At 48.7% G+C, this 23138-nt stretch overlaps 1 protein-coding gene and 1 long non-coding RNA gene across 2 annotated transcripts; one reads left to right on the top strand and one right to left on the bottom strand.

Annotated features, from left to right (window-relative positions):
• Positions 1–88: 88 nt before the first annotated feature.
• LOC118920952 (uncharacterized) lies at positions 89–1264 on the bottom strand. Its single transcript, XR_005028121.2, has 3 exons — positions 1128–1264; positions 631–849; positions 89–398 (listed from the first exon to the last, which is right to left on the bottom strand). It is a non-coding gene; the product is annotated as an uncharacterized LOC118920952 (long non-coding RNA).
• On the top strand, positions 1100–22790 carry SNTA1 (syntrophin alpha 1). The gene is made up of 8 exons (XM_036902544.2): positions 1100–1520; positions 4047–4232; positions 15504–15711; positions 18596–18803; positions 18939–19069; positions 21013–21209; positions 21907–22094; positions 22177–22790. Exons 1-8 carry the CDS (start codon positions 1211–1213, stop codon positions 22267–22269), a joined length of 1521 nt encoding a protein of 506 aa, XP_036758439.1. The 5' UTR covers positions 1100–1210; the 3' UTR covers positions 22270–22790.
• Positions 22791–23138: the final 348 nt, after the last annotated feature.

Genomic DNA, 23138 nt, shown 5'->3' with positions numbered 1-23138 from the left:
GTCTTCTCCGTGCAGTATTGCCTTCCCCGTGACCTACCTATATTATGTGTGCTAATCAAATGCCCCTTAATCCCCTTCTCCCTCCCTTTCCCCCCACCCTCTCCAACCCCTTCCCTTTGAATCCTGTAGTCCCTTCTTGGAGTCCGTGAGCCTGCTGCTGCTAAACAATGCATTTTCATATTGATTTAATCCTGGCACAAACCCTGGGAGGTAGGGATTACTATGACCCCCATTTCACAGGTGAGGAAATTGAGAAGCTAACAGAGTGAGCAGGGATCATAAATCTGGTCTTCAGAAGCTCAGACCCAGAGTACCAAGTTCCATTCCTCCCCCCTCACATCAGGAATTCTGGTTCTTCTGCCAAGTCTTTGTGGAATTTCATGCTTTTCTGTATTCAGCTGTGAACAGAACAGAGGGTTAATTTCTTAAATTCCCTTCCAGTTTCGAAGCGGGTACTGTGTCCAGCCGGTTCCCAAGTCCTAAACAGGGCCAGCGAGGCGCTCATTCCAGTAGGCTGGCCTGCCAGCCTTAGAAGCCACGCCCCACACGAAGCCACGCCTACAGATAAAAGTTTCCGGCCCCACAGTGTGAAAGGAGCTCCAGCTAAACCTCTTCCACTCGCAACCCCACCTGCCGAGACCCTTGCGGCTCGGTAGCTGTCTCTTCAAACTCAAGCCCCGTCTCTGCAGTTCAGCGCTCCGTCAGACGAGGCTCCACCCCGACGTCCAAAGCCTCACGCCAGCGGCTATGGTTATCTCTTTTTCTCCTTAAGTTCGTGAGCTATGGTCTAGGCCCTCGACGGCCACGCCCAGAGCACCGTCTCTCCTTCAGGGTCCCGGGGTCTCGCCCCTGACACGAAACCACGTCTGCTTTAGGGCCCGTCCTGCACCCGCACCTCTCCGGCTCCTGTCTTAACTCCTGGCCCAACCTGACCCTTTTACGACGCCACCCGCAAGTCCTACACTCCATCCTGGCTCCGGGGTCGGGGCCCCGGTCCCACCCCGGCCTCCCGCATGCGGCCTGTGGTCCCGCCCCTCCCCGTTAGCCACACCCACAAGCCCCGCCCCAAGACTCCACCCCCAGGGCCGAGGTGGGGTGGCGACTGGCCCAACCCGGCCCCCGCCTACCCTCTGCCCGGGGTGCTCGGTCGGAGCCGGCCAGCCACTGCGAGGCCGGGCGAGCGCGGCAGCCCGGGGGCTCGGAGGCGAAGATGGCGTCAGGCAGGCGCGCCCCACGCACTGGGCTGCTGGAACTGCGCGCCGGGGCGGGCTCGGGGCCCGGCGGCGAGCGGTGGCAGCGGGTGCTGCTTAGTCTGGCGGAGGACGCTCTGACAGTGAGCCCCGCCGACGGCGAGCCCGGCTCGGAGCCCGGCGCCCTCCGGGAGCCGGAGCCCGCGCAGCTCAACGGCGCCGCGGAGCCGGGCGCGGCGCTCCCGCAGCTGCCGGAGGCGCTGCTGCTCCAGCGGCGCCGCGTGACCGTGCGCAAGGCCGACGCCGGCGGGCTGGGCATCAGCATAAAAGGTGGGCGCGGGGGCACCGAGGGCACGGGGTGGTGGTGTCTTGTGGGGCCGCCGAGGGCGCAGCGGAGGCTGGCAGCGGACCAAGGACGTGGACTTAGAGGACTTCTGTTGGGGGCTTAGGGAACTGAGGGAACCGAGGGTACTCGGAGCACCAAGGTCGGGGGTGTTTCGGCCATCGAGGTCTCAGTCTGAAGGTACAGGAGGAAAGGGTTGGGGGCACACCAAGGGCAGGTGGGTGGGGAGTTCTGTGTGGAGGCATAGAGATCTCTGAGGGGTTCCCTCTTGGGTTGCATGGACATCGAGGACAAGAGGTCCCCAGGAGAGCAAAAGGTGGAGAAAGGGGATTGAGGCCTGAGAGCCACTCGGGCAGGGAGGGGGAGGTCCCTGAGACACAACCAAGGTTGAGGAAGGGGTAAATCTAGAGTCCGGAGCACAGGGGTGGATCGGAGACCTGAGTGGAGGCACAGTCTAGCCTCACAGTGATCCAGAAAGGACCTAGAAATCTGAGGCTATGTATACTGGCGGTGAGCCCTGACTGCTGGACCTGTTTCCTGATCTGACCATCTCCACCTTGCACAGATTTGAGAGGATGGACATAGAGTTGCTGCTCCTCTCTGAGAACTCTCAGCCCCCAATACTGACAGCTTTCTTTAAGGGGCAGCCAGACTGTGTTTGAGTCCAGGATCAGTGTGTGAACTAAGTCAAGTCACTTCCCATCTCTGGGCCTCAGTTTACTCAACTGTGTAGTGAGGCTAACGATACAGTTGTGATGTTTCTATACCAAGAATCTAAAGTACTCACGCTGCCCCACATTAGTAGGTGCCTGATTAATTACTGCTTTTAGATGAGAGGAAAAACTGATGGGTTCACCATTCCTACCCATCTGCCTTTCAGGTTCCCAGTCCCCAGCAGAGTGTCATCTGCCTTGGGAAAGGGTGTCAGTCCTTGTATCACCCTGAATGTGCATTGTTTTCTCTCCCTGGTGCTGCGTTTCTGTTCACTGGTGTCTCCAGACCCTCTGGGTGAGGGGGTGGGGATGGTGATGATCCAGCTACCACTGTGTGCCGGATGCTGTGCCCAGTACTTTAGGTTTCACAGTTCATTTCATCCTGGCAACAAGTGGTAAAAAGTAGGGAGCATAATTTTGCAGGTGAAGAAACTGAGACTCAGAAATGTAAGACAGTTTTCCCAGGCTCACACAGTCAGTGAGTGGCAGAGCTGGGATTTGAACCTCCATTATTAGGCCACAAGAAAACGTGCCAGGGAGTTGGTGCTTGTGGAAGGGCAAATACCCAGGCAGCCAACCACAGGAGTCTAAAAGGGGGAATGGAGAAGCCAAGGAGTTAGGCACTAGTTTTGCCCCTAAATTCCAGAATGGAATAAGGCAACAGATCAATCCAAAAATTGTACATGCAGTGTGTCAAAACAGGAAATAACTTAGTTCGTATAGAGTTCCCATTTACAGATGGACGAACTGAGACTTGGAGAGGGGCAGGGACTTTTCACAGTCACATAAAGTTACTCCCCAGCTCCATACTTTCAGGTGGTGGGTAAAGATACTTTTAGGAGGTATCAGGGGAAGCACTAGTTCCATTCACTTCTTCATGGATAGAGACTGGGCTCCTGTTGCCATGGTAACCTCCCCCTAGGGTCTAGCTCAGCCTGAGGCAGCCTGGAATGACCATAGCTTCAAACCGACCTGAAGTCCCTAGTTTCAGGTGGAGGACAGCAGATATAAATAGAAACCTTTTCCTTTCCTAGGCCTCAAGCTCTGTGCAGTGCAGTGGGCAAATTTTTAGGCCTGTGTGAGAGTCAGGAGAGGTGTCCCAGTCCTACCTCTGTCATCACTTTGTTGTGTGACCTTGGAAAAATGACCTCCTTCTCTCAGCCGCTAGTTCCTCATCTTAAATACTCTTAAATACGCTTCCCCTCTCCCACTCACTAGCTCTGTGGCCTTGGACAAGTGTGATATCTGAAGGACTGACGTGTAGTCTACCATAGCGTTAAAAGTGTTGGTTCTGGAGCCAGGAGACCTCGGTTCAAATACTGACTTTGCCACTAACTAGCTGGATGACCTTGGGCAAGGGGCTTTTCTCCATACTTGAGTTTTCCTGATAGGAAATTGAGCATGCCTGTGTGATTGGGGGTGTTTTAAAGATGAGTGAGACAACAGTGAAAGCATTTAGCACAGTGCTTGGCACTTGGTACATGGAACTAATGTGATCCATTATTACTATTTCTTACTGTAAAAGGACATTCAAGAGTTTAGCAATAAAGCAATTCTGTAAAAGGTATTACCTTTTTTTTTTTTTTGCATCTGAGATTCAATTCAGATAGACTTCTGAAATCTCTGGATGTTATTGGCCTTGATTTCCAGTCTGGGTCCTAGATCGTAAACTTTCTGATTGCCAGAGAGATCCTTTGGGGCCATAGCGATAGCAAGGCACCATGGGAGACCTTCAGAAATAATTGTGCCCCAGCATTGGAGTATGTGCCTCAGTTTCTTTCTCTTTCTGTGCCTGTGCAGGGGGCCGGGAGAACAAGATGCCTATTCTTATTTCCAAGATCTTCAAGGGCCTGGCAGCTGACCAGACAGAGGCCCTCTTTGTGGGGGATGCCATCCTGTCTGTGAATGGAGAAGACCTTTCCTCGGCCACCCATGATGAGGCAGTCCAGATCCTGAAGAAGACAGGCCAAGAGGTGGTGCTGGAAGGTGAGCACTCATGACCCCAAGGGTGTGCAGTTCCTCCCTGCCTCCCCCAGGCTTCATGCAGTGGGGGCTGGGAGGTGGGCAGGGTTAAAAACAAACAGAACTTGGGACCTGTCTTGAGATGCCATTGGGTGGTGAGGTGGGAGCAGGTGCAGAGCCAGACAGACCTGGTTTTCGCTTCCCCTCTCCCACTCACTAGCTCTGTGGCCTTGGACAAGTCACTTCATTTCTCTTAGCCTTTGTTTCTTCATCTATAAAACAGGGATTAACTTCTGCTTTGTTTGGTTGTGTGAACAGACAAAAGGTACCTGAAAGGCTCTGCCACCTAGTGAGTGAATCAGAGAAGGAGAACAGGGATTGGGAAAAGGGGAGCTAAGATTATTTAAGATTCTTTCCTGAGGAACCTGGAGAGCTCTCAACTCGTTTCTTCTAGCATTCAAGGACCCTAAAATCCTGAGACCCATCCGCTTTTGGGAGTGGACTGGGCCTTTACGTATGCAGCATAAAGCTTCCAGCAAGGATCAGAGAAAAGTTTTGAGGGGGAGCCTTGGTTTCCCTCCACTATCCCCTGACTGTGTGGTGTTGGATGACATCTTTGCCTTCTCTGGGCCTCTGTTTACCCATTGGTTGTAACAGACCTCCTGTTCTGGTTGTGCCCTATCTGCCTTTTGTCATCTGTTGTAGGAGGTTTCTGCTTTGCTCAGCCCTTTCCTCAAACTCCAAGTTCCGGAAGCCATGGGGGCCTGAGGAATGTGTTTGGCTTATGGCCCAGAACAGGCACAGGGAGGTGGCGGGGGCTGATTGAGAATGCCATGGCCAGCAAAGCTGCTGAGCTGAGTCCCAGCCTCAGATCCTGCTAGGTTGTCTTTATGTCCCCAAAGGGGTTTCCCAGAGGCCATAGAAGCAAACAGGCTCTGGGTCCCTGGGGGATCTTGGGCTTTCTTAGGGTCCCCAACCTCAGTTCTCTCTCAGTCTTATTTTTACATTTTATATCTATTAAATGCCACTGGTGCATTTCTAAAATATCCTTTACAAAAGCCAGCTCTGCAGTATTAGTCCCTAAAAGCTTAAGTATATCAGTCATATTTTAACAGTAAGGTTAAATAACAAGATCACCACATAAATGACATGGATATAAGAGACCATCCCCCCATGCCTTATTACTTTGATATTTATAACCAGTCATGCAGTTTGAAAGAGTGGAAACTAATCTAATTGTCATTTTTTGGTTGATGAGAACAGCTCTTTTTGTTTTTGCTGTTTAAAAGCTTAATCTATAGGTGGTAAAATTTCTGCTGTATGCACATTTCTAATCCACACTGATACTCCCCTTTTCCCTTCACCTTTAGGCTGAGAATGTCTCCATTTTGGTTCTCAGTGTGGGTCATTCTGAGAAAGGAGCATCTCTGAGTGTTAGAAGCTTGAAACATCTCCTGGCTTTATGAGCTAATACCCGAGCCATCCATCTAACTCATGTACTCCATTTTTTCCTCTCTAAACCAAGAAACATGTACAGATACCTACCATGTACCTGGTGTGCTGAACATTGGGTCAGAAGCTAAACCAGACCCAGGGCTTCCCCTGTAGGAGCTCACCAGCCTGTGGGGGAGACAAAATGTAAATGCTATCTCTCTGATACAGACTATTTAAAAGTCAGGTTCTAAAAGCCCGTCTGCTCTGTGACAAGTCTCTGGCCCTAAGACCCTTGCCTTCTCTAGGCCTTGGTTTCCATATTGGTTGGGAGTAGACTAGGCCAGAGATGACCAATAGCTTTCATTTTGAGTGTCAGCTTCCTTGGTGGTAACTGGGAGTCCCGTATTTGGAAGGCTTGGGAAGTCTTGTCTGGGCTCAGCAGAAAGGAGCTAGAACTGATTACCACTGATACAGTGGGAAAGAGAGGTAACCTGTGCACCATCCCAGAACTGAGGGTCTCCAGTGCTTATGTTCTCTGAGGCTTCATAGGGTATGATCTTCCTTTGGCAAGCCCTGTCTCAGGCCTCTGGGTGGAGCCTGGCCTGTCTGTTGCCTAGAATAGGATGTGGTTCACAGTGGGCACTCAGCAGATATTAGGAACTTCCCTCCTGTCCCATCGCATTTATATGGAATTGGTATTATTTCCTATTCAAATGTCTGGTACCATTCACCAGAGAAACCAGGTTTTATAGAAAGATTTTAACTGCACTTTTAGTGTCTTTAAGGGTAATTTAGAGGACCTGCTTTTTTCTTGAATGTATTCTGGTAGTTTATGTTGGTTTCTTTCAAGGAATCTGTCCAGTTTATCTAAGTTGTCAAATTTATTGGCATAAAGTTGTTTATAACCCACCTGTATTGTTTCTCCCATTTGGATGAGAGCTGCCTTCTGTTTGCTCCTCTCTCCCTCCCTTTATACTGCTCAATGCAGTGGTTCAAGGGGACTCTGAGTCTAATAGGGGAGACAGCTGCCTCAACCTACCAGATCACCAGGGGGTCATAGGTGCTGAGATAGTGTCTCTTCAGGATCCGTGGAGGCAGTGGTCACTTCTTTCAGGGTGGTCAGGAAAGACTTCCTGGAGGAGGGGGTACTGGCAGTTTATGAGCGATGAGCACATGTGGGTGTGAGGTGAAGGAAGGGCATTTCTGGCGAGTAGCTGTGTGAGCTAACCCATAGAGGGGTGAAATCACTTGCCTGGAGAATTGCCCGGAAATGAATGCAGCTTTCTCTGAGTTTAGGGTGTGAGGAAGGGAGTGGAGAAAGAGGAGGCTATCCAGACTGACAGATCCTGTAGGGCCTTGAATGTCAGGGTAAAGGAATTTGGACCTCCTCCAGAGAGAAATGGAGAGCCATTAAAAGGGGTTCAGCAGGAGTGTTCAGCAGGTGCATGCTTAGCTCTGGGCTTTAGCAGCATCAGCTGGGTTTGGAGGGAGGCAGAAGTAGATGGAGGATGGTAAAGAGGAGGCTAGGGCCATGAATAGGAGGGAGATGGTGGTGGTTTGGGCTAAGCAGTCTTGGAATAAGAAGAAGAGTCTGGAGGTTGTGGCTTTCTTGTCAGTTTTTTCCCGATTTTTCTTAGTTCAAGTCCCTTAGGAGTGGTTTCTTGGCCCAGGCTTGTAGAAGGATGTAATTCTTCCATCGAACACAGCAAATGGGTGGGGGCAAGCAGTAGGTTCAAGAATTTTCGAATTGCAGGGGTGACTTGAGAAGCCTGAGATTGTAAGGGAGCTGGGATGCTGGGATGTGGCTAGTCCTTGAGATCTGGGGAGGTTTATGGAGAAGGTAAGGACCTGGAAGCTGCCCTAGTGTCGAGCCAGGGCCCCTGGGAAGCCTCTTCAGATCTAGTTCCTCCTTGACCTAATCACTGGCCACATTGTTCAGGATTTACCTGCCCCCATTCCACTCCTGGGGCCACCTCCAAGGGGCCATAGAAAGGTGGCCTGTCCTTTGGATGTGAGCTTGGCAGGGCAGCTGGGCATCTTTCCTGAGGCCTGGGGCTCAATGGATATAGAGCCTCCTGAGAACATCCTAGAAGGACAGATATCACAGACAAACTGTGGGTGCCAGCCACAGCCCCATTTTCCTGGCCTAAGTCAGGGGCTCAGCTGGGCCTCCCCATCCCCAGCTGCCTTCTGAACCTTTTCTTCTGCTAGGTCAGGGGTTTGCACAAAAGCCTTGAGCCTGTTTTCAGCCACAGGGATGTGTTTGTGACGAGGATCTGGACACAAGCTGGCAGCCAACATGCCTCTGTGTGCTGCTTAGAGAGGCCCATTGTGTGCACAGAACTGGAGCCAGGGCCAGCCTGGGCCCTTGGAGACTAGGCCTGGGGGAAAAGGGACAGACAGCCAAATGCTTCCTCTAGCTTTATCCCCAGTGTGGCTGTGATACATTAAAAAATAATACTAAAGGATAGTAAAATTAAGTCAATTTTAGTACTTTGTACAAAGTAGGCAAGGTACATCCCACATAAAGATCAGGCTTTTAAAAGATCAGGCATGGAGTGGCATATCCATAAATGAGCATGATAGAAGGCAGCATAGGGTTACAGGGAATTACTATAGCCCCCATTTTACAGACAAGTTCACCAAGATTTATTGAGAATAAAGTCGTACAACTAATAAATTGACTGACTTAGAATTCAAACTGAGGTCTATCTAGTTGCAGAGGCCACTGTTGCCTCAGCCATGGGTAATACCTACCTTGCATAATTCATTGCAAGATTAAAAAATAATGCATATAACATGCTGAAGCCAGTACTCATAGTAGGTATTCATTTATTTTATTTGCCATGAGACAATGCATTTGAAGTGGTGCATAATGTCTTTCACATTGTAAGCATTCAATAAATGTCAACCTTTTTCATCATCAATTAAGCAGCAACATAATTGTTTACTCCAGTAAATTCAAAGGTCTTTGAGGGCAGGAATCATGTAGTTTGTTTCAGAGCCCCAGGCCTGGCACTGAGCCCACCACACATTAGATCTTGGTGAGTGGGGAATGATCACTAGGATACATCTCTGACCCTTTCTACTTTACCTTTAACCTTGTAAATTGCAATTGACTTTCCTAAATATTTAAGATTAGGCCTGACTGAATTCTGAGGGTTTCCATTATGAATCCTCAGAACTGCAAGGTCAGGCGTCTGCTGGCCCCTCCCTTGGGAGATGGGCACTGCCAGGTGATCTGCCTGAAATTTGGCTCAATATATCACCACTATCAAAAGTGGGATGTTATTAATGGATGCAGCTAATCTGAGGCCACGTACTTGACTTAGCTGTGTGCTGCTGTTCATCTGTGGCTCCTAAGGGTCCCCTGTCCTGGAACAGTCGTGGATGGAGCCCCCATTCAGTCCTCCCATGGCTGCAAAGACCTGTTCTAATTACTGTTCTCAAGGAATCATTTATTTGGGGATACACACACACACACACACACACACGGCTTTGAGCCATGCGACTCCCCATAGACAAAATTTGGCTTAATCCAGCCCTGGCCTGTTCCCCAGATCTTGATTAAAATGGCTCTGGGGCTCTGGAGGCAGGTTTTGGCATTGCTAAGATGTGTGAGACTGGCTGCTGCTGATGGTGGTGGAGGAAATAATAATGATGATAATGATAATAATAGTACTGGTGGTATCTGCTGTTTATGAAGTATCTACAGTGTGCTAGGCACTGTGCTAAGTGCCCTCCATATGCTATCTCACTGAATCCTCAGAACTACCCCTGTGAATTAGGTACATTAATCACCCACTGTGTAGATGAGAACACTGAAACCCAGAAGGGTGGAGTTACTTGCCCAAGGTCACTTAGTGGCAGTGATGGAATGTGAGCCCAGATCTGTCAGAAGCAAAAACCTATGTTCTTAATCAAGGACCAAAAGACTCTGAAAGAAACTTTGACCTCCCATCCCCCAACTGCAAAAAAAAAATTTAGATAGAGGGCATGCTCCAAGAAGAGAGTTATCACTTTAGATAGCTATATTTTAATGTAAACGAGGTGTGGTAGACCCAGAAGGATATGGCTAAGTCTGGTCAAAATTCCTCTTTGCACCCCCTCATTGTTCCTGTGTGGCCCAGGGAATATTTGATGATCAAACATTTACTCTTTTCATACTTCTGTGAGTTGCTTCCCTTTTCCTTTGAAGTCTGCGGCCTCTACCCCCTTCTCCTTGGTTCAGGATGACATATTTACCTCATTCTCTCTGTCTTTGGAACCCATGTGTATGGCTTCCCTGTATGTATGTAATTAAACTTTATTTCTTTTTCTCCTATTAAAAAAAACACACAAAGAAACCCTCCAAAACAAAAAAATACAAAACCCCATGTTCTTAAGTATTTATACTGCACTGTGAGTCATGTCACCCTGTGAGACTCAGTTCGTTCAACTTATTCAGCTGTTAAGGACAGACACTGACCCATGTCACTGGACTGTTGTGATTAGTTAAAAGATGTGTTAAAGTTGAGCATGTGCTTGGTGTAGTAGGCACTTAAGTGCTTCTTTTTCTCATTTCTGAAACTCTGCTTCTGGAGCTGACGGGGGCTTTATCTGTGAATCCTGGCTTAGATGGTTTGGAATGTGGTGGTATATAGTATGTTTTTGAAAACCAAATTGGATTTTGAAAAAGTGTAAAAACTAATATATGCTTAAAAAACAACAACAACAACCCAGGAGAGTGAAAGCAATTGTCTTCTCACAGAGTAACCACTGTTGATGTTTTCACACACCTCAAGGAAGTTTTCTGTTATGTTTTTATCATTTAACAAGTTGAGGACCTATTTCCAACTCACTTAATGTGGCTTTGTCTCATTTTTTTTAATGATTGCATAATATCCCATTATGGGGATTCATACATTCATTTAACAAACACAGAAAACCTGCTCTGTGCCAGGACTTGTAGGACCCAGGGATACAGCCATGAATAAGACTGAGTGGTCTGCCAGTCAGTGAACTCATATTTTATATTTAGTAGCCTTTACTCATGGGCGTTCAAGTTGTACCCAGCCTCTTGCACCAAAGACAGTGGTGCTGTGACTCCTCTGTGTGCTTGTGAGCATTCATTTGACGGGGTTCCTGCAAGTGTAATTGTTAGGTTAAAGCATTCACATGCCTTTAGGATACTGAGAGGTGGTGCCACTTATACTGCACAAGGGTGTGGTAAGGTGAGATTTTATGCCCAGAGTGTGGTAACTCAGGCTCTGTTGGTCAGCCCTGCTTCAGGTCCTGCCAGGACCTGGGAACTATTTATATTCCAACCTTGCTGGACCAGCAGGACCTTAAAGGTCATCCTTCCAGAGCCCACTGGAATTCCATGTCCTCTCCATACCATTCTGGGTGGACGAGTGGGCAGCCTGGACTTGAATCCTCACAATGTCTTACAAAGTTGGTATCACTTCCCATTATGTAGGCAGGGAAACTGAGGCCCAGATAGATCTTGAGACTCACCAAGGCCAGATAGCAAGTGACAGGGCCTGGATTGAAATCTGTCTGTCACTGCATCCTGTGCTCATCCCCTTATATTGTCACAATAAGAACAGCAGCAGAAATAATAACCATCTGATGGTTCATTGAAGACTCATTTTATAGCCAGGCAGGGCAAAGTGCTTAACAGTTTACAACTTGTTAATTGATATGAATCTCAATACTCTGGGAGGCAGATATATTTTAATTCCATTATAAAGGTGAGGAAATAGAGAAATCAAGCCACTTGTCCAGGGTTGCAGAGCAAAGAAGTTAAACCCAAGATTGGCTCACTCTAGAGCCCACATTCAGTGTCTTCTCTCCAAGCCAGTCACTATTCATTCATTTAACAAATTTCTTACTTACCGATTACCTGGCATATGTCAGGTACTATTCTAAATGCTGGGGATACCCTAGTGAATAAGAAAACAGGTCACTGCCCTCACAGAACTGACATTTTGGTTGGAAGACAGAAGCCATAGCCTAGTAAACAAATGGGTAGGTCATATAATTTCAGGCAGGGGCAAGTAAGTGACCACCCACTGAACAGACAAGGAACATTTAAGCTTAGAGGACACACTTCAGCCAAGACTCAAAGCCAGGATATTCAGTCACAAATGCTGATTGGACCCTGGGATGAGTACTGAGTGTACTCTGCTACGCTTAAACAGATGTATCGCCTCTCCACACCACGTATGTTTCTTCCCATTGTACTGTGCCAGGTGAAAGGTCCTGCCCTGTCTCTGTTCTTAGTGTTTTAGTGAAATCTGTTCCCTGGCTTCCTGGGGCAAGAGCCAGGTCCTGGCTTCTCTCCTTGGCAGAGCTGGAAGTCCCTGGGAACTGGGAACTCTGAAGGGGCAGGGTGTCCTCTGTCTTTGTCTGTCTTAGCTTCCCTGAGAAGGAAGGGTCCATGTATCACTGTGTTACCAGGCTCCTAGGCCAGGGGTTTGGCTGGGGAGAGGGTGGACACCAGCTGGTCTCTCCTTGGAGTCTCAAGAATGCTGGCCACAGGGGCCATGGTGCCCTCAGCTCTCCAGGCCACTGCCTTTGGGCAGCCCCACCCTGCCTGGTCAGGTGACTCATGCAGAAATCAGAGCAGAGAGGAAGCCTCAGAGCTAGGCTATTTATGGCCATACTCTGGGGCCCCCAGAACCCTTCCCCCACTCTGGGACAGGCCAATTGGTTTGTGAAATCCAAACCCCGTTTTGGGCACCAGCCGGTGTGCTGTCCATTTATAGCATGTTCCTGTGGGAAAGGAGAAGGAGGACCCAGTTCCAGGATGGCCTGGGTGAGTGAGGACTCCAGCAGTTTCTCGGGCTTCAAAGTTGACAAATGTTCATTTGCTAAGCATGTAGCATAGGAAATCCCTGCTCGATTCTGGGGACTCAGAGATGAATCAGGCAAGGCCCCCCTGCCCTCCTAGTACTCCCAGGCTGGTCGGAGACACAGACACACAAGGAAAAGGGGTCTAGGGGACTGCAAAATGATGAGTGTGGTGGATCCAGAGTGGGCATGTGGGAAGGGGGGTAATGTCTGAGCTGAGCCAGGACCTAAGGCTGTGGTACCTTTTCCCTCCTGCTGAATGAAGCTCTCTTGCCTGGCGTTCATCTCTCCATTCACAGAACCCTGACTTTGGGTTCAAATCAAGCTGGGCTTCTGTCCTCTAGGAGCTCCCATCCCTAGTTGGAGAGGAACCCCAACATACAAAGTCACAACAGAGTTCTAAGAACTGCAGGCAGGAATGGCATATTGGTAAGAAACTCATATTTCTTGAATCCTAACCTGTGCCGTGTGTTTTACATCATCCTGTTTGATCCTGACATCTCTCTGAGGTAGATGTTGTTATACCTCTTTTACTGACTAGCAGACTGAGGCCCAGAGAGGTGAATTACCTTGTCCGTGGTCACAGAGCTGGACAGTACTGGAGCTGCAATCAAATTCAAGAGTGCCTGTTCCCAAACCATGTACTAAGGGCCTTCTGTACAGCCCAGTCAGGCCAGTGAAATACAAGACTTCGTGGAAATCTTTACCTCTTTGATAAAAGGGAGGTGTGAAGAGACAGCCCTTTTTATCTGCCTGTCTTCCCTTCCTGCTTTGGGTTTTGTTATGTAAGGAATGATTGCTTTAAGCTGTAGCACCCATCTTGTGACCCCCAGAGGAAGGCCAAGAGAATGGCAGAGAGGTCTACCCTGAATCCAGTGTCACTGAGCCGCTGAGCGAATCCTGAAATTGCCTTCCTCTAGACTTCTTGTTGTAGGAAATCAGAAATATCTTTATTACGTAAGGCACTATTATCATTATTCTATTATTTGCAGCCAAATTCATCTAATTGTTATAGCAAGAATGACAAAAGTATTTAGTTAACCAGTCAGGCTTAATTGATTGGTAATGGCTGCCATAGAACATTATGAATGATTCATGATGTCTTCCAAGCATAAGGGCAAGGGATAAATACACGGTAGCACAAGTGTCATATGTTTACCATCCCAGTCCTACCTCAGGCTAGTCAAGTACCTGGCACATAGTAGGTGCTCAAGAAAACTGACTTGGAGTCTCTGAGTTTCTGCTCCCACCAAACTCTTTTCAGATCAACTGAATTTAGGGCCTCCTCATCCTCTGTGGTCAAAAAGTGACTGTCACTGCTCTAAGATCAACTTCCGTTTGTCATCACGTGGTTCTTCAGTTCTAACTGCCACGGTTAGTGAGATCTTCCTTTTCTAGAAAGGCACGGGATCTTGGTGCCAATCAAGAGTCTTTTGGCTGCAAATACCATGACTCCTTTTGGGATGGCAGCCCGACTTTGTAAAGGGATGAGTATCAGAAACTGGGACATATGCAGGTGCCTGGTAGGGCTTTCCCTCTGTCTTTCACTGAGCATGTCCACCATTCTGTCTCTGCCAACCAGCTTCCTCCTCTTCTTTTGTCCCCTCAGCAGAAAGTGGTTGCCCCCGTAGCATTCAAATTTGTTCAAGACACCCATCTAGGATCTCTCCTGGTCTCAATTTGCATAACCTTTTCAGGTCAGGTGTTCACCCTTGATCCAGCTGGCATAGCCAGGAGGGCAGGATCACATATCAGAACATGACTTTATGGGTCAGTTGGGCATCTAAGTATGTCTGGGCTGTTATTCTAGAACTGTATTGTCCAATATGGCACATTAGCTCCAAGAGACTTTTAAATTAATTAAAATTAAATAAAATTAAAAAATTCAGTTCCTCATTTGTACTAGTCACATTTCAAGTGCCCAGTAGCCTCATTTGGCTAGTGGCTACTGTATTGGACAGTGTATATATGTATATGTGTGTGTGTGTGTGTGTGTGTGTGTGTGTGTGTATAGCATTTAATAATCACAGAAAACTTTGTTGGACAATGCTATTTAGAAGTTGTATAATATAAAAGAATAATGATATCACTCACTGAGTGATAGTTGGTGAGAGCTACGAGGGCCCCTGGGCACCTATATTGGTTAGAGTACAAACTATGCTGCTACAACAAGAGATCCATAAAATACTGTGGCTTAAATATAACAAAAGCTCCTTCCTTCCTTAGGTAACAGTCCAAGTTTGAAACGGCATCTTCAAAGTGGCAGCATCTGTTTATTTCTGTTCTGTTGGTCAGCCTTATTTAGAATGTGGCTCATGTCTTAATGGTCAAGATGGTGGCCCACCTGTGTTCCAGGCAGCTTAACCCTGTCAGGGGTAAAGAAGAGGAAGGAAAGGGTGTGCTCTCTGGGTTAATGGGCAAAACTTGATAGCTGTACACATCCCTTCTGCTCTCATCCTATTGGTCAGGCTTGGTCACGAGGGTTCAGGAGCCTGGAAAATGAAGTTTTAATCTGGGAGGCTGTCACTGTATTGGAGGACAATTAGCAGCCTGTACCATAGGACTATCTCATTCAACCCCTCCTCTTTGCAGATAAGAAGACTGAAGAGATAGAGGAAAACAATGTGACAGTGGCAGAGCAGTCACATCTCCTGACTCCTGTCTCGTGCTCTTTCACTGCCTTGCTGCAGCTGTTGTCCATTACCTTAAGCAGCCATCCTGAAGGTCCAAACACTTCTACTTACTTGGTTAGAACTTAGTCACATGGCCATACTAGCTGCAAAGGAGGCTGGAAATTGTAGTCTTTCTTTTGGGTTGGCCATGTGTCTGTAAACCAGAGGAAAGTGAGAGAATGGATGTTGGCATGCATCCAGTATTTTCTACCACACCACCCTGTCAGACTTTAGTCTAGAGGAGCATAATGATACTGGACATAAATTAAACTCTTAATGAATTAGTGACACTTGTAATGTGTGCTACATGGGAGTCCATGTCACAGTGGTAACTGCTGACCTGTCCCCTGACCAGTCAAGTACATGAAGGAGGTCTCACCATATTTCAAGAACTCTACCGGCGGGACCTCAGTTGGCTGGGACTTGCCTCCTGCCTCACCCCTTCAGCAGCGGCAGCCTTCGTCATCTGGCCCCCCACTCCGTGACCTCAGCGATGCCAAACATGTGTCCTTGAAGATGGCATATGTCTCAAGGAGGTGCACCCCCACTGATCCGGAGCCCAGGTAAGCCTAGGGTGGGGGCAACTCAGAGAGACATGCCCTGGTGTTAGGTGGTGGAAGCACTGTGTTGCAAATGATGCGCACAGTACCTGACAGAGTGGGGCCTCAGAAATGTCTGTTGAATCGATGCAAGAGTGAAGTTATGGAGATGATGATATGCTTTGCTTCTCTCTTCGTCTTCTGGGCAGTTCACATCTGAGGAGGCACTTGGTCTGCGGAGGAGCCCTGGATTCTAGTCTTGGTTCTCCTTAAACTAGTCCCTTTTCTCACTGACCTTTAGATTCCTTCATTGTGAAATGATGTTGTTGGACTCAGTGATCCCTTTAAGTCTCTTCCGACTCTGCTGAGATTCTGAGACGTCTGGTAACGTTTGTGTCAGGGCCATAGAAGGTTATCATCCTACACATCTGAGCAGCCCTTAACAGTTCACTGATGATAAGATTGATACCAGCCAACATTGCACAATTTCCTTTAACTCTCACAGCAATCCTATGAGCAAGGTCCTATTGCTTCAGCCCCATTTTATAGATGAGGACAGAGAGAGGAAGTAACCTGCCCCAAGATCATGCAGCCAGGAAGGGCTGGAACTTGCCTCATTCCAGGCAGCCCTCTCTGCTTTAGAAGCTGCAGGTGCCTGAGTGATGGTGGTGGTTGAAAGGAGCATATGTTGATCAAATAGGATATGCAGGATTGGGGGTAGTATACATATTGGGTGTGGGAGCAAAAGGTTTGTGCTGTTGGTCCTAGTTACAGCTAGGTTCAATGCCAGGCAAATGCTTAACAGTGGCCTGAAGGGCTGATTAATGTTCAGCATCCAGGTCTCCTGATCCTATTTGATGTTGTAGCCCAGCCTGCTCCCATGAGGCATGAACTGGTAATTGACAGATCACTTGTAGGTGCCCACTTGAAGGGGTCTTTGTGTTGGGTGAGGGTGAAGTGGTATTAATCCTCCCTGAGACTCCGAGAGCCTTGGGTTAATCATGATTTCCAGCCTGTTCCCAGATACTACCCGGAGCATGTTTGTCCAGGTATTTCTATGGGTTTGCATGTGTAGACCGCATGTAAATACAAGTGTTTTTGTGTATATGTAAACATTTGCCTGGGTAGGGGTGTAGATTTGTGCATATGTGTTTGTGTGTTTTTTTGTTAATATTCATGCATATATACCTGTTTGTACATGTGCTTGACTATATGTACATATGTAACTAGATGTGTAAAAATTGAATATAATGGGGGTTCCATATAAGCACCATCTCCCGGTTAATGAAACATAATCTGATGACCAAAATATAATGAAAAATATTTCAAACTTTTACTTAGTGTTAGGATTACATTAGGTTGCAAGTATCAGAAATCCCAATAAGCAATGGCTTAAATAAATGATGGGTTTATTTTTCCACATGTTTATACAGAAGTCCAAGGTCAGCTATTGGGGCAGCAGTAGCTGATCAAGAATGCCCTTAAGGAATCAGGCATCCAAACTCATCATCTGTATCTTCTTGGTGGCAGGATGGTGGCTGCACCTCCAAGCATGTGTCCACATTCCAAACAGGAAGCAGGCAGAAGGCAAAGGAACTTTTCCCCTGGTATTCTGTTCTACTGCATAACAAACCATCCTAAAACTTAGTAGCTTAGAAGAAAAGAGTTTATTATTTCTCACAATTCTATAATCTCGGCTGGCTTAGCCAGCCATTCCTGCTCGATGTGGTATCTGCTGGGCTGTAAGTCCAGAATAACTGCTTCCTCTCCCAGTCTGCTACCTTAGCTGGTATGGGTGGAGCAACTAGCGGCTGGCTAAGGATGCCTGTTTCCATGTGGCCTTTGTATGTGGCTAGCTTAATCTTTCTCTTAGGGTAGCTGGTTTTCATGGTGTCTTGGGAATGCCGGAATCTCACTTCTGCCACATTTTGTTTGTCAAACCAAGTCACAAGGTCCAGGGAAGGAGAAATAAATTTTCATCTCTTGATGAGAGAAGTGGAATGTATGTTCAGGGAGGGATTGATTTGGTGGTGGAGGCCATTTTTGGAGATTAACTACCACATCTGGGAAAGCTTTACCTTTCCTTTGGGAAGGGCCGTCCTCCCTACAGACTTTTATCTGTGTCTCTTGGGTCAGAGCTAGGTCACATGGCCAGCTCTAGCCTCAGGGAAGGGTGGGGGTTCAAGTGTTTTGCTTTCTAGCTCTGCAGTAGAAAAAGGCAGAGGTAAAGGGGGTTGGAATGGGTGTTGTGTGAGCCATTCTCCAATTTCTGACCCACTTCATTTGTTACAGAAAAGCCAAAGGAGAGTGAATCTTTAGTGCCCCATAAAACATTTAAAAATCTTGTCCCTGTCACCTCCCTGAAACCCCTTCCCCACACTTGCTCACATGGCTTTTTGTCTTTCTTCCTTTTCCCTGTTCCATTCCTCTGAGCTCTTCTTCCATAGACAACTTGGGCTAGTCAAGCCTCTTCAGTTTTTGTGTTTTTCCTTCTAATTAGTGTATTACTTCGGTGCTGCACCAGAAAAGAGAAGCTGGGAGCCAGCCCAGTAAGAGAATCCTTCTGCTTAGAAACCAGGAGAAATGAGCAAGACAATCAATCCTCACGTAGTGATAATTTGGGCCCCTGTCACACATGTTTGAGTATGGGCTTATTTGTATGTGTATGCCTGTGTGTGTGTGTGTGTGTGTGTGTGTGTGTGTGAGATAATCTCTTCCCTAGACCCCATGAGCCTCTAGTAGCTGTGGCTGGAGCCCCAGCAGTGGGTGCCACTCCTGATTTTCTTATGGACATTCCCTAGTGGTTTCTCCTGGTTTTGTGGTAGATGGGATTTCTTGGGCCAGTTTCAGGGCCGGGCAGCTGCAGTCCGGTGGACAGGCCCTCCTCTCTCCCAATTTGTGCCTGCAGGTATTTGGAGATCTGTTCGGCAGATGGCCAAGATACCCTCTTCCTGAGGGCCAAGGATGAGGCTAGTGCAAGGTTGTGGGCAGCTGCCATCCAAGCCCAGATCAACACTCTGGTGCCCTGGGTCAAGGACGAGCTGCAGGCACTGCTGGCAGCCACCAGCACAGCTGGGAGCCAGGACATCAAGCAAATCGGCTGGCTGACTGAGCAGGTGCCTGTTGGGCTGGGATCTATCCTTCCCTCTTTTCCCCTTCCTTGGAGCTGACCCCATTCCCATGACACCCCACCTTGGCCCTCTGACTTCTCCTCTCCCTGCTCCTCCTCACTGCTGCCTTGCCCCCTGCAGCTGCCCAGTGGGGGCATGGTACCCACCCTGGCCCTGCTGACTGAAAAGGAACTGCTCCTCTACTGCTGTCTCCCCCAGACCCGTGAGGCCTTGAGCCAGCCAGCCCGTACTGCCCCGCTCATTGCCACCAGGTACTGACAGGCAGGGGTGTGTGTCTCGCTCAGAGCTTGTGGGGTGATGCTCTGGATGGACCTCAGAAGTGGAGAACTCCAGCCCCATTCTGCCCTGAGTTATTCCCTAGTTGACCTGAAGCAAGTCTCTTCCCTGTCTGCTGATTTCCTCATCTGTAAAATGGGGGCTTGGAACAGGACATGAGGTCCCACCAGTCACTCATACATTGGCATCTACTGTGACCAACCTGTGTTGCCTGGTTTGGGGGACAGGGAGCTGATCCCAATGGTCTACCCTCAGGGAGCACCCAGTCTAGTGGGAGAGACTGGCCCAGGGACAGCTTCCAGTACAGAGTTGTGTGGACAACTTCTTTCTTCCTGGCCTGGTTGGGGAAAGCTTCAGGCAGGAGGTGATACTGAGCTGGGCCTTGACGGACAAGTAGAACTTTAGTATTTAAGGAAGAGTGGAAAAGCTTCTCATATGGAGAGAGCAGCATGGTCAAAGGTACAGAGACATGAGGGCCATGGCATGTTCATGGAACTAGGAGTGTGCTAAAACCAGTATGTAGAATCTCTGCAGGAAATGGAGAGAAATAAGACAGAGTGTTGGCAGGGCTTGATCTTGGAGACCCTCTATTGCCTGGTTAAGAAGTGCTAGTATCCTAAGTTGTATCCTAAGTTGTGGCAGAGTTGAAGGGTTTTAGCTTGGAAGTAAGGTGACTCAGCTTGTTTTTAAAAATAATCCCTAAGGCTGCCATGTGGAAAATGCACTGGAGGAGCAGAGTGGAAGCTGGGAGGCTGCTGTAGTCACACAAGAGAGAGGGTGGAGGCGGGTGGAGGCAGCAGATGGAGAAGAAAGGCTGCATTTGCATTGGAAAACACACGGGTGGTAAATTTAACCAGGCTTAATGCTTGCCAGATGGGGAGGGTGAGGGAGGTGTCCAGGACGAATAGATGAATGCAAGGTTTGGAGCTTCTGCCAGGGCAGTGGGAGTGCAAAGAGAGGAGGCTGGAGCAAGATGCTGTGTCAAGTCGTGTGGGGGACAGATAGGGAGTTTGGGTAGGAATCTGAGGACTTGTGGGTTTGTAGCTCAGGGCTGGAGAATGGGAGACTGGGTGTCAGCCTCAGTTCCAAGGGGGAACTGAGGCAACGAGTGTATAGAGTGAGGAACGAGAGCGCTAAGGGCCAGAAGCCTGAGTCTGCTGCCCAGAGGTGGGCAGTGAGCTTACACAGCAAGTGGCAGTCAAGCAAGCCAAGGTAGCCCCGTGTCTCTTCGCTTATGAGCTGGGCTCTGGCCCATGTGTCAGGACCTGCTAGCTACCAGGGATAAGCAGGTCATGGATTGCCTACCTAATCAAGTGAGTCATTATTTCAGGCCATAAATGTTTATTATGCACTTCCTATACGCTAGCCATTGTTTTAGTTGCTGAGAATACAGTAGTGAACAAATTAGATAAAAATTTGTACCCTAGATGATCTAGTGAAAAAGATAATAAAAAACCAACTGAAATAATGAACAGGTATAATTTCTGGTATTATAATTTTTATAATGCCATGATGAAAAGTAAAGCCAGTTGGTGATGGCTCCTGTTTTAGATAGGGAGGTTAGGGAAGGCTTCTCAAAAGAGATGACATTTGAGCAAAGATCTGAAGGAAGTGAGGGAGTGAGCAATGCAGATAATCAGGGAAGAGTGTACTTGGCAGAGGGTACAGCATGTGCAAAGATGCTGAAGCAGGAGTGTGCATGTTGTGTTTGAAGACACCTAAGGCTGAAGCTGCGGGAGCAAGGGGGAGGTGGAGGAGATGGTCTGCTGTGAGTCAATGAATGCCCATCTGTAAGTCCTGTCCCCTCATTAGGTGGTAAAGGAGTCACAGGGGCCCTTCCCAGGTCACTGCCCCCTTGGTCTAGAATTGTTTCCCCATTGCCTGAGTCCTCATGCGTAGCCTTCTGCCCCATCCCCAGGCTAGTGCACTCTGGCCCCTCCAAGGGCTTGGTGCCCTACGATGCAGAGCTCTCTTTTGCCCTGCGCACGGGCACACGTCACGGTGTGGACACTCACCTGTTCAGCGTGGAGTCACCGCAGGAGTTGGCTGCTTGGACCCGCCAACTGGTGGACGGCTGTCACCGAGCTGCTGAGGGTGTGCAGGAGGTGTCCACAGGTGGGCTGGGTGGACCTGGTGGTGCTTCTCTGGTAACTAGCTGCTCATCCTCAGGGGCACTCGAGCTTCCTTCTTTAGGGAGCTTCTGGAGGGGGATAGAAAGTGGGGTTTGGGCCCTGTATTCCGGATGAGCAGGTGTCCTGGTAGGTGGTGAGACTTTTCCCCTGGGTTTTCTTGCCCCAGCTTTGTGATTCCACTGGTGGAGGATGTGTGAGGTGGCACACTGAGTAGGGTTGCCAGATAAAATATAGGATACCACTTAAATTTGAATTTCAGATAAACAACAAATACTTCTTTAGTATAAGTAAGTCCAAATTATCCATTGTTTATCTGAAATTCATATTTAACTGGGCAATTGTACAGGTCTGCAAGGTCTCCAAGAGCCACTGGTAAGTCTGCTGATATCTTTAGGAAGTGGACCTCCTGTCCATGTCAGAGTTTAAGCTCCCTCTTTCCACTTTTGGTGTTGCTGGAAGTGGCACTAGAAGTGAGTGTTGTTTCTGTGAGGGGCCATCTTTATGTATTTTAAGGTGGGGGTGGCTATGAGGGTAGATGTAGAGATGGCATGACAGACAGTGAGCCTCCCATCCCTGGAGGCCTTCAAGCTCCACTTTTGGAGTTGCCGGTGGGGTTGGAGGTGGGGCTTGTGGTCTCAGAGGTGCCGGCTGTACCTGTGTCCACATTGCCTGTCCCACAGCCTGCACATGGAATGGCCGTCCCTGCAGCCTCTCTGTGCACATTGACAAGGGCTTCACACTGTGGGCAGCTGAGTCAGGTGTGGCCCGAGCTGTACTGCTCCGCCAGCCCTTTGAGAAGCTGCAGATGTCCTCGGATGATGGTGCCAGTCTCCTTTTCCTGGACTTCGGGGGCGCTGAAGGAGAGATTGTGAGTGGAGGGGGTGGGGCTACACTCTTCTGGAGGCCAGGCTGGATGGGGCTCCTGACCCTTCTCTCCATCCACCCTGCAGCAGCTGGACCTGCATTCGTGCCCCAAAACCATGGTCTTCATCATCCACTCCTTCCTCTCAGCCAAAGTCACCCGCCTGGGGCTTTTGGCTTAGGGGTCACCAGATGCACTAGCTCTGAAGAGGCGGTGTCCACCACATGGCCTGACCTGGCCCTCCACTGACTGCCTGCTCACCGCTGGGCTGGGGGAAGGAAGAGGAAAGGAAAAAGGGTGCAGAGACCCAGCCCGTGAGGGAGGCTGGGATAGTCTTGGGGACCAGGACCCAGACTTAGGACACAGTGGATCCTGCCTAGGATGGGATAGCCTCCCTGCTATCCCATATCCCCCCACCAGTGCCTTTGCAGAGAGATATTTTGTGTACACAGAAGCCATTCCAAGCCTAGGACCTGCCTCTGTGAGGATTCTGACCCTACCCAACAACTGCCAGGCCTCCTAGAGGCCCCTAAACCACCCTCAGAGGCCCCATCTGAAGCTGGAGTTCCTGGGGTCCATGGCAAGAGAAAGAGGAGGAGCCTTTCTGTTCATTTCTCCCTTCGGCTCCACCACTTTGGGGCATCTGGTTTTTCTCTTTGTCTTTTGGATGAATAAACAGCCTGTGGGCACATTGTCGGCCTGGCCCAGTCTCTGTGGTTCATGCCTTGGCTTTTGGATCCTGCAGTCGTCCCCGTAGTCTCAAGATGGATCAGACCCAGGACTGGGCCCCTTTTTTTTCTGGAGAAGAGCAGGCCTTTAACCACAGGGCTGAAAAGAGAGTGTTTCAGTTACCTAATTGTAACAAATCACTCTAAAATTTAACAGCTTAAAACAATGCATGTTTATTATTTTTCAGGTTCTGTGGGTGAGGAATTTGAGTGGGGCTGAGCTGGGTTGTTCTTGTCTCAGGGTCTTTCATGAGGTCACAGTCAAGATGTTAGGTAGAGCTGCACTCATCTGAAGGCTTGACTGGGGCTGGGGCTGGAGGAT

Source organism: Manis pentadactyla, chromosome 5 (assembly GCF_030020395.1).
Source record: "Manis pentadactyla isolate mManPen7 chromosome 5, mManPen7.hap1, whole genome shotgun sequence".
NCBI lineage: Eukaryota > Metazoa > Chordata > Mammalia > Pholidota > Manidae > Manis > Manis pentadactyla.
Note: the sequence above shows the minus strand (reverse complement) of the source record. Positions and strands in the feature narration are given on the sequence as shown.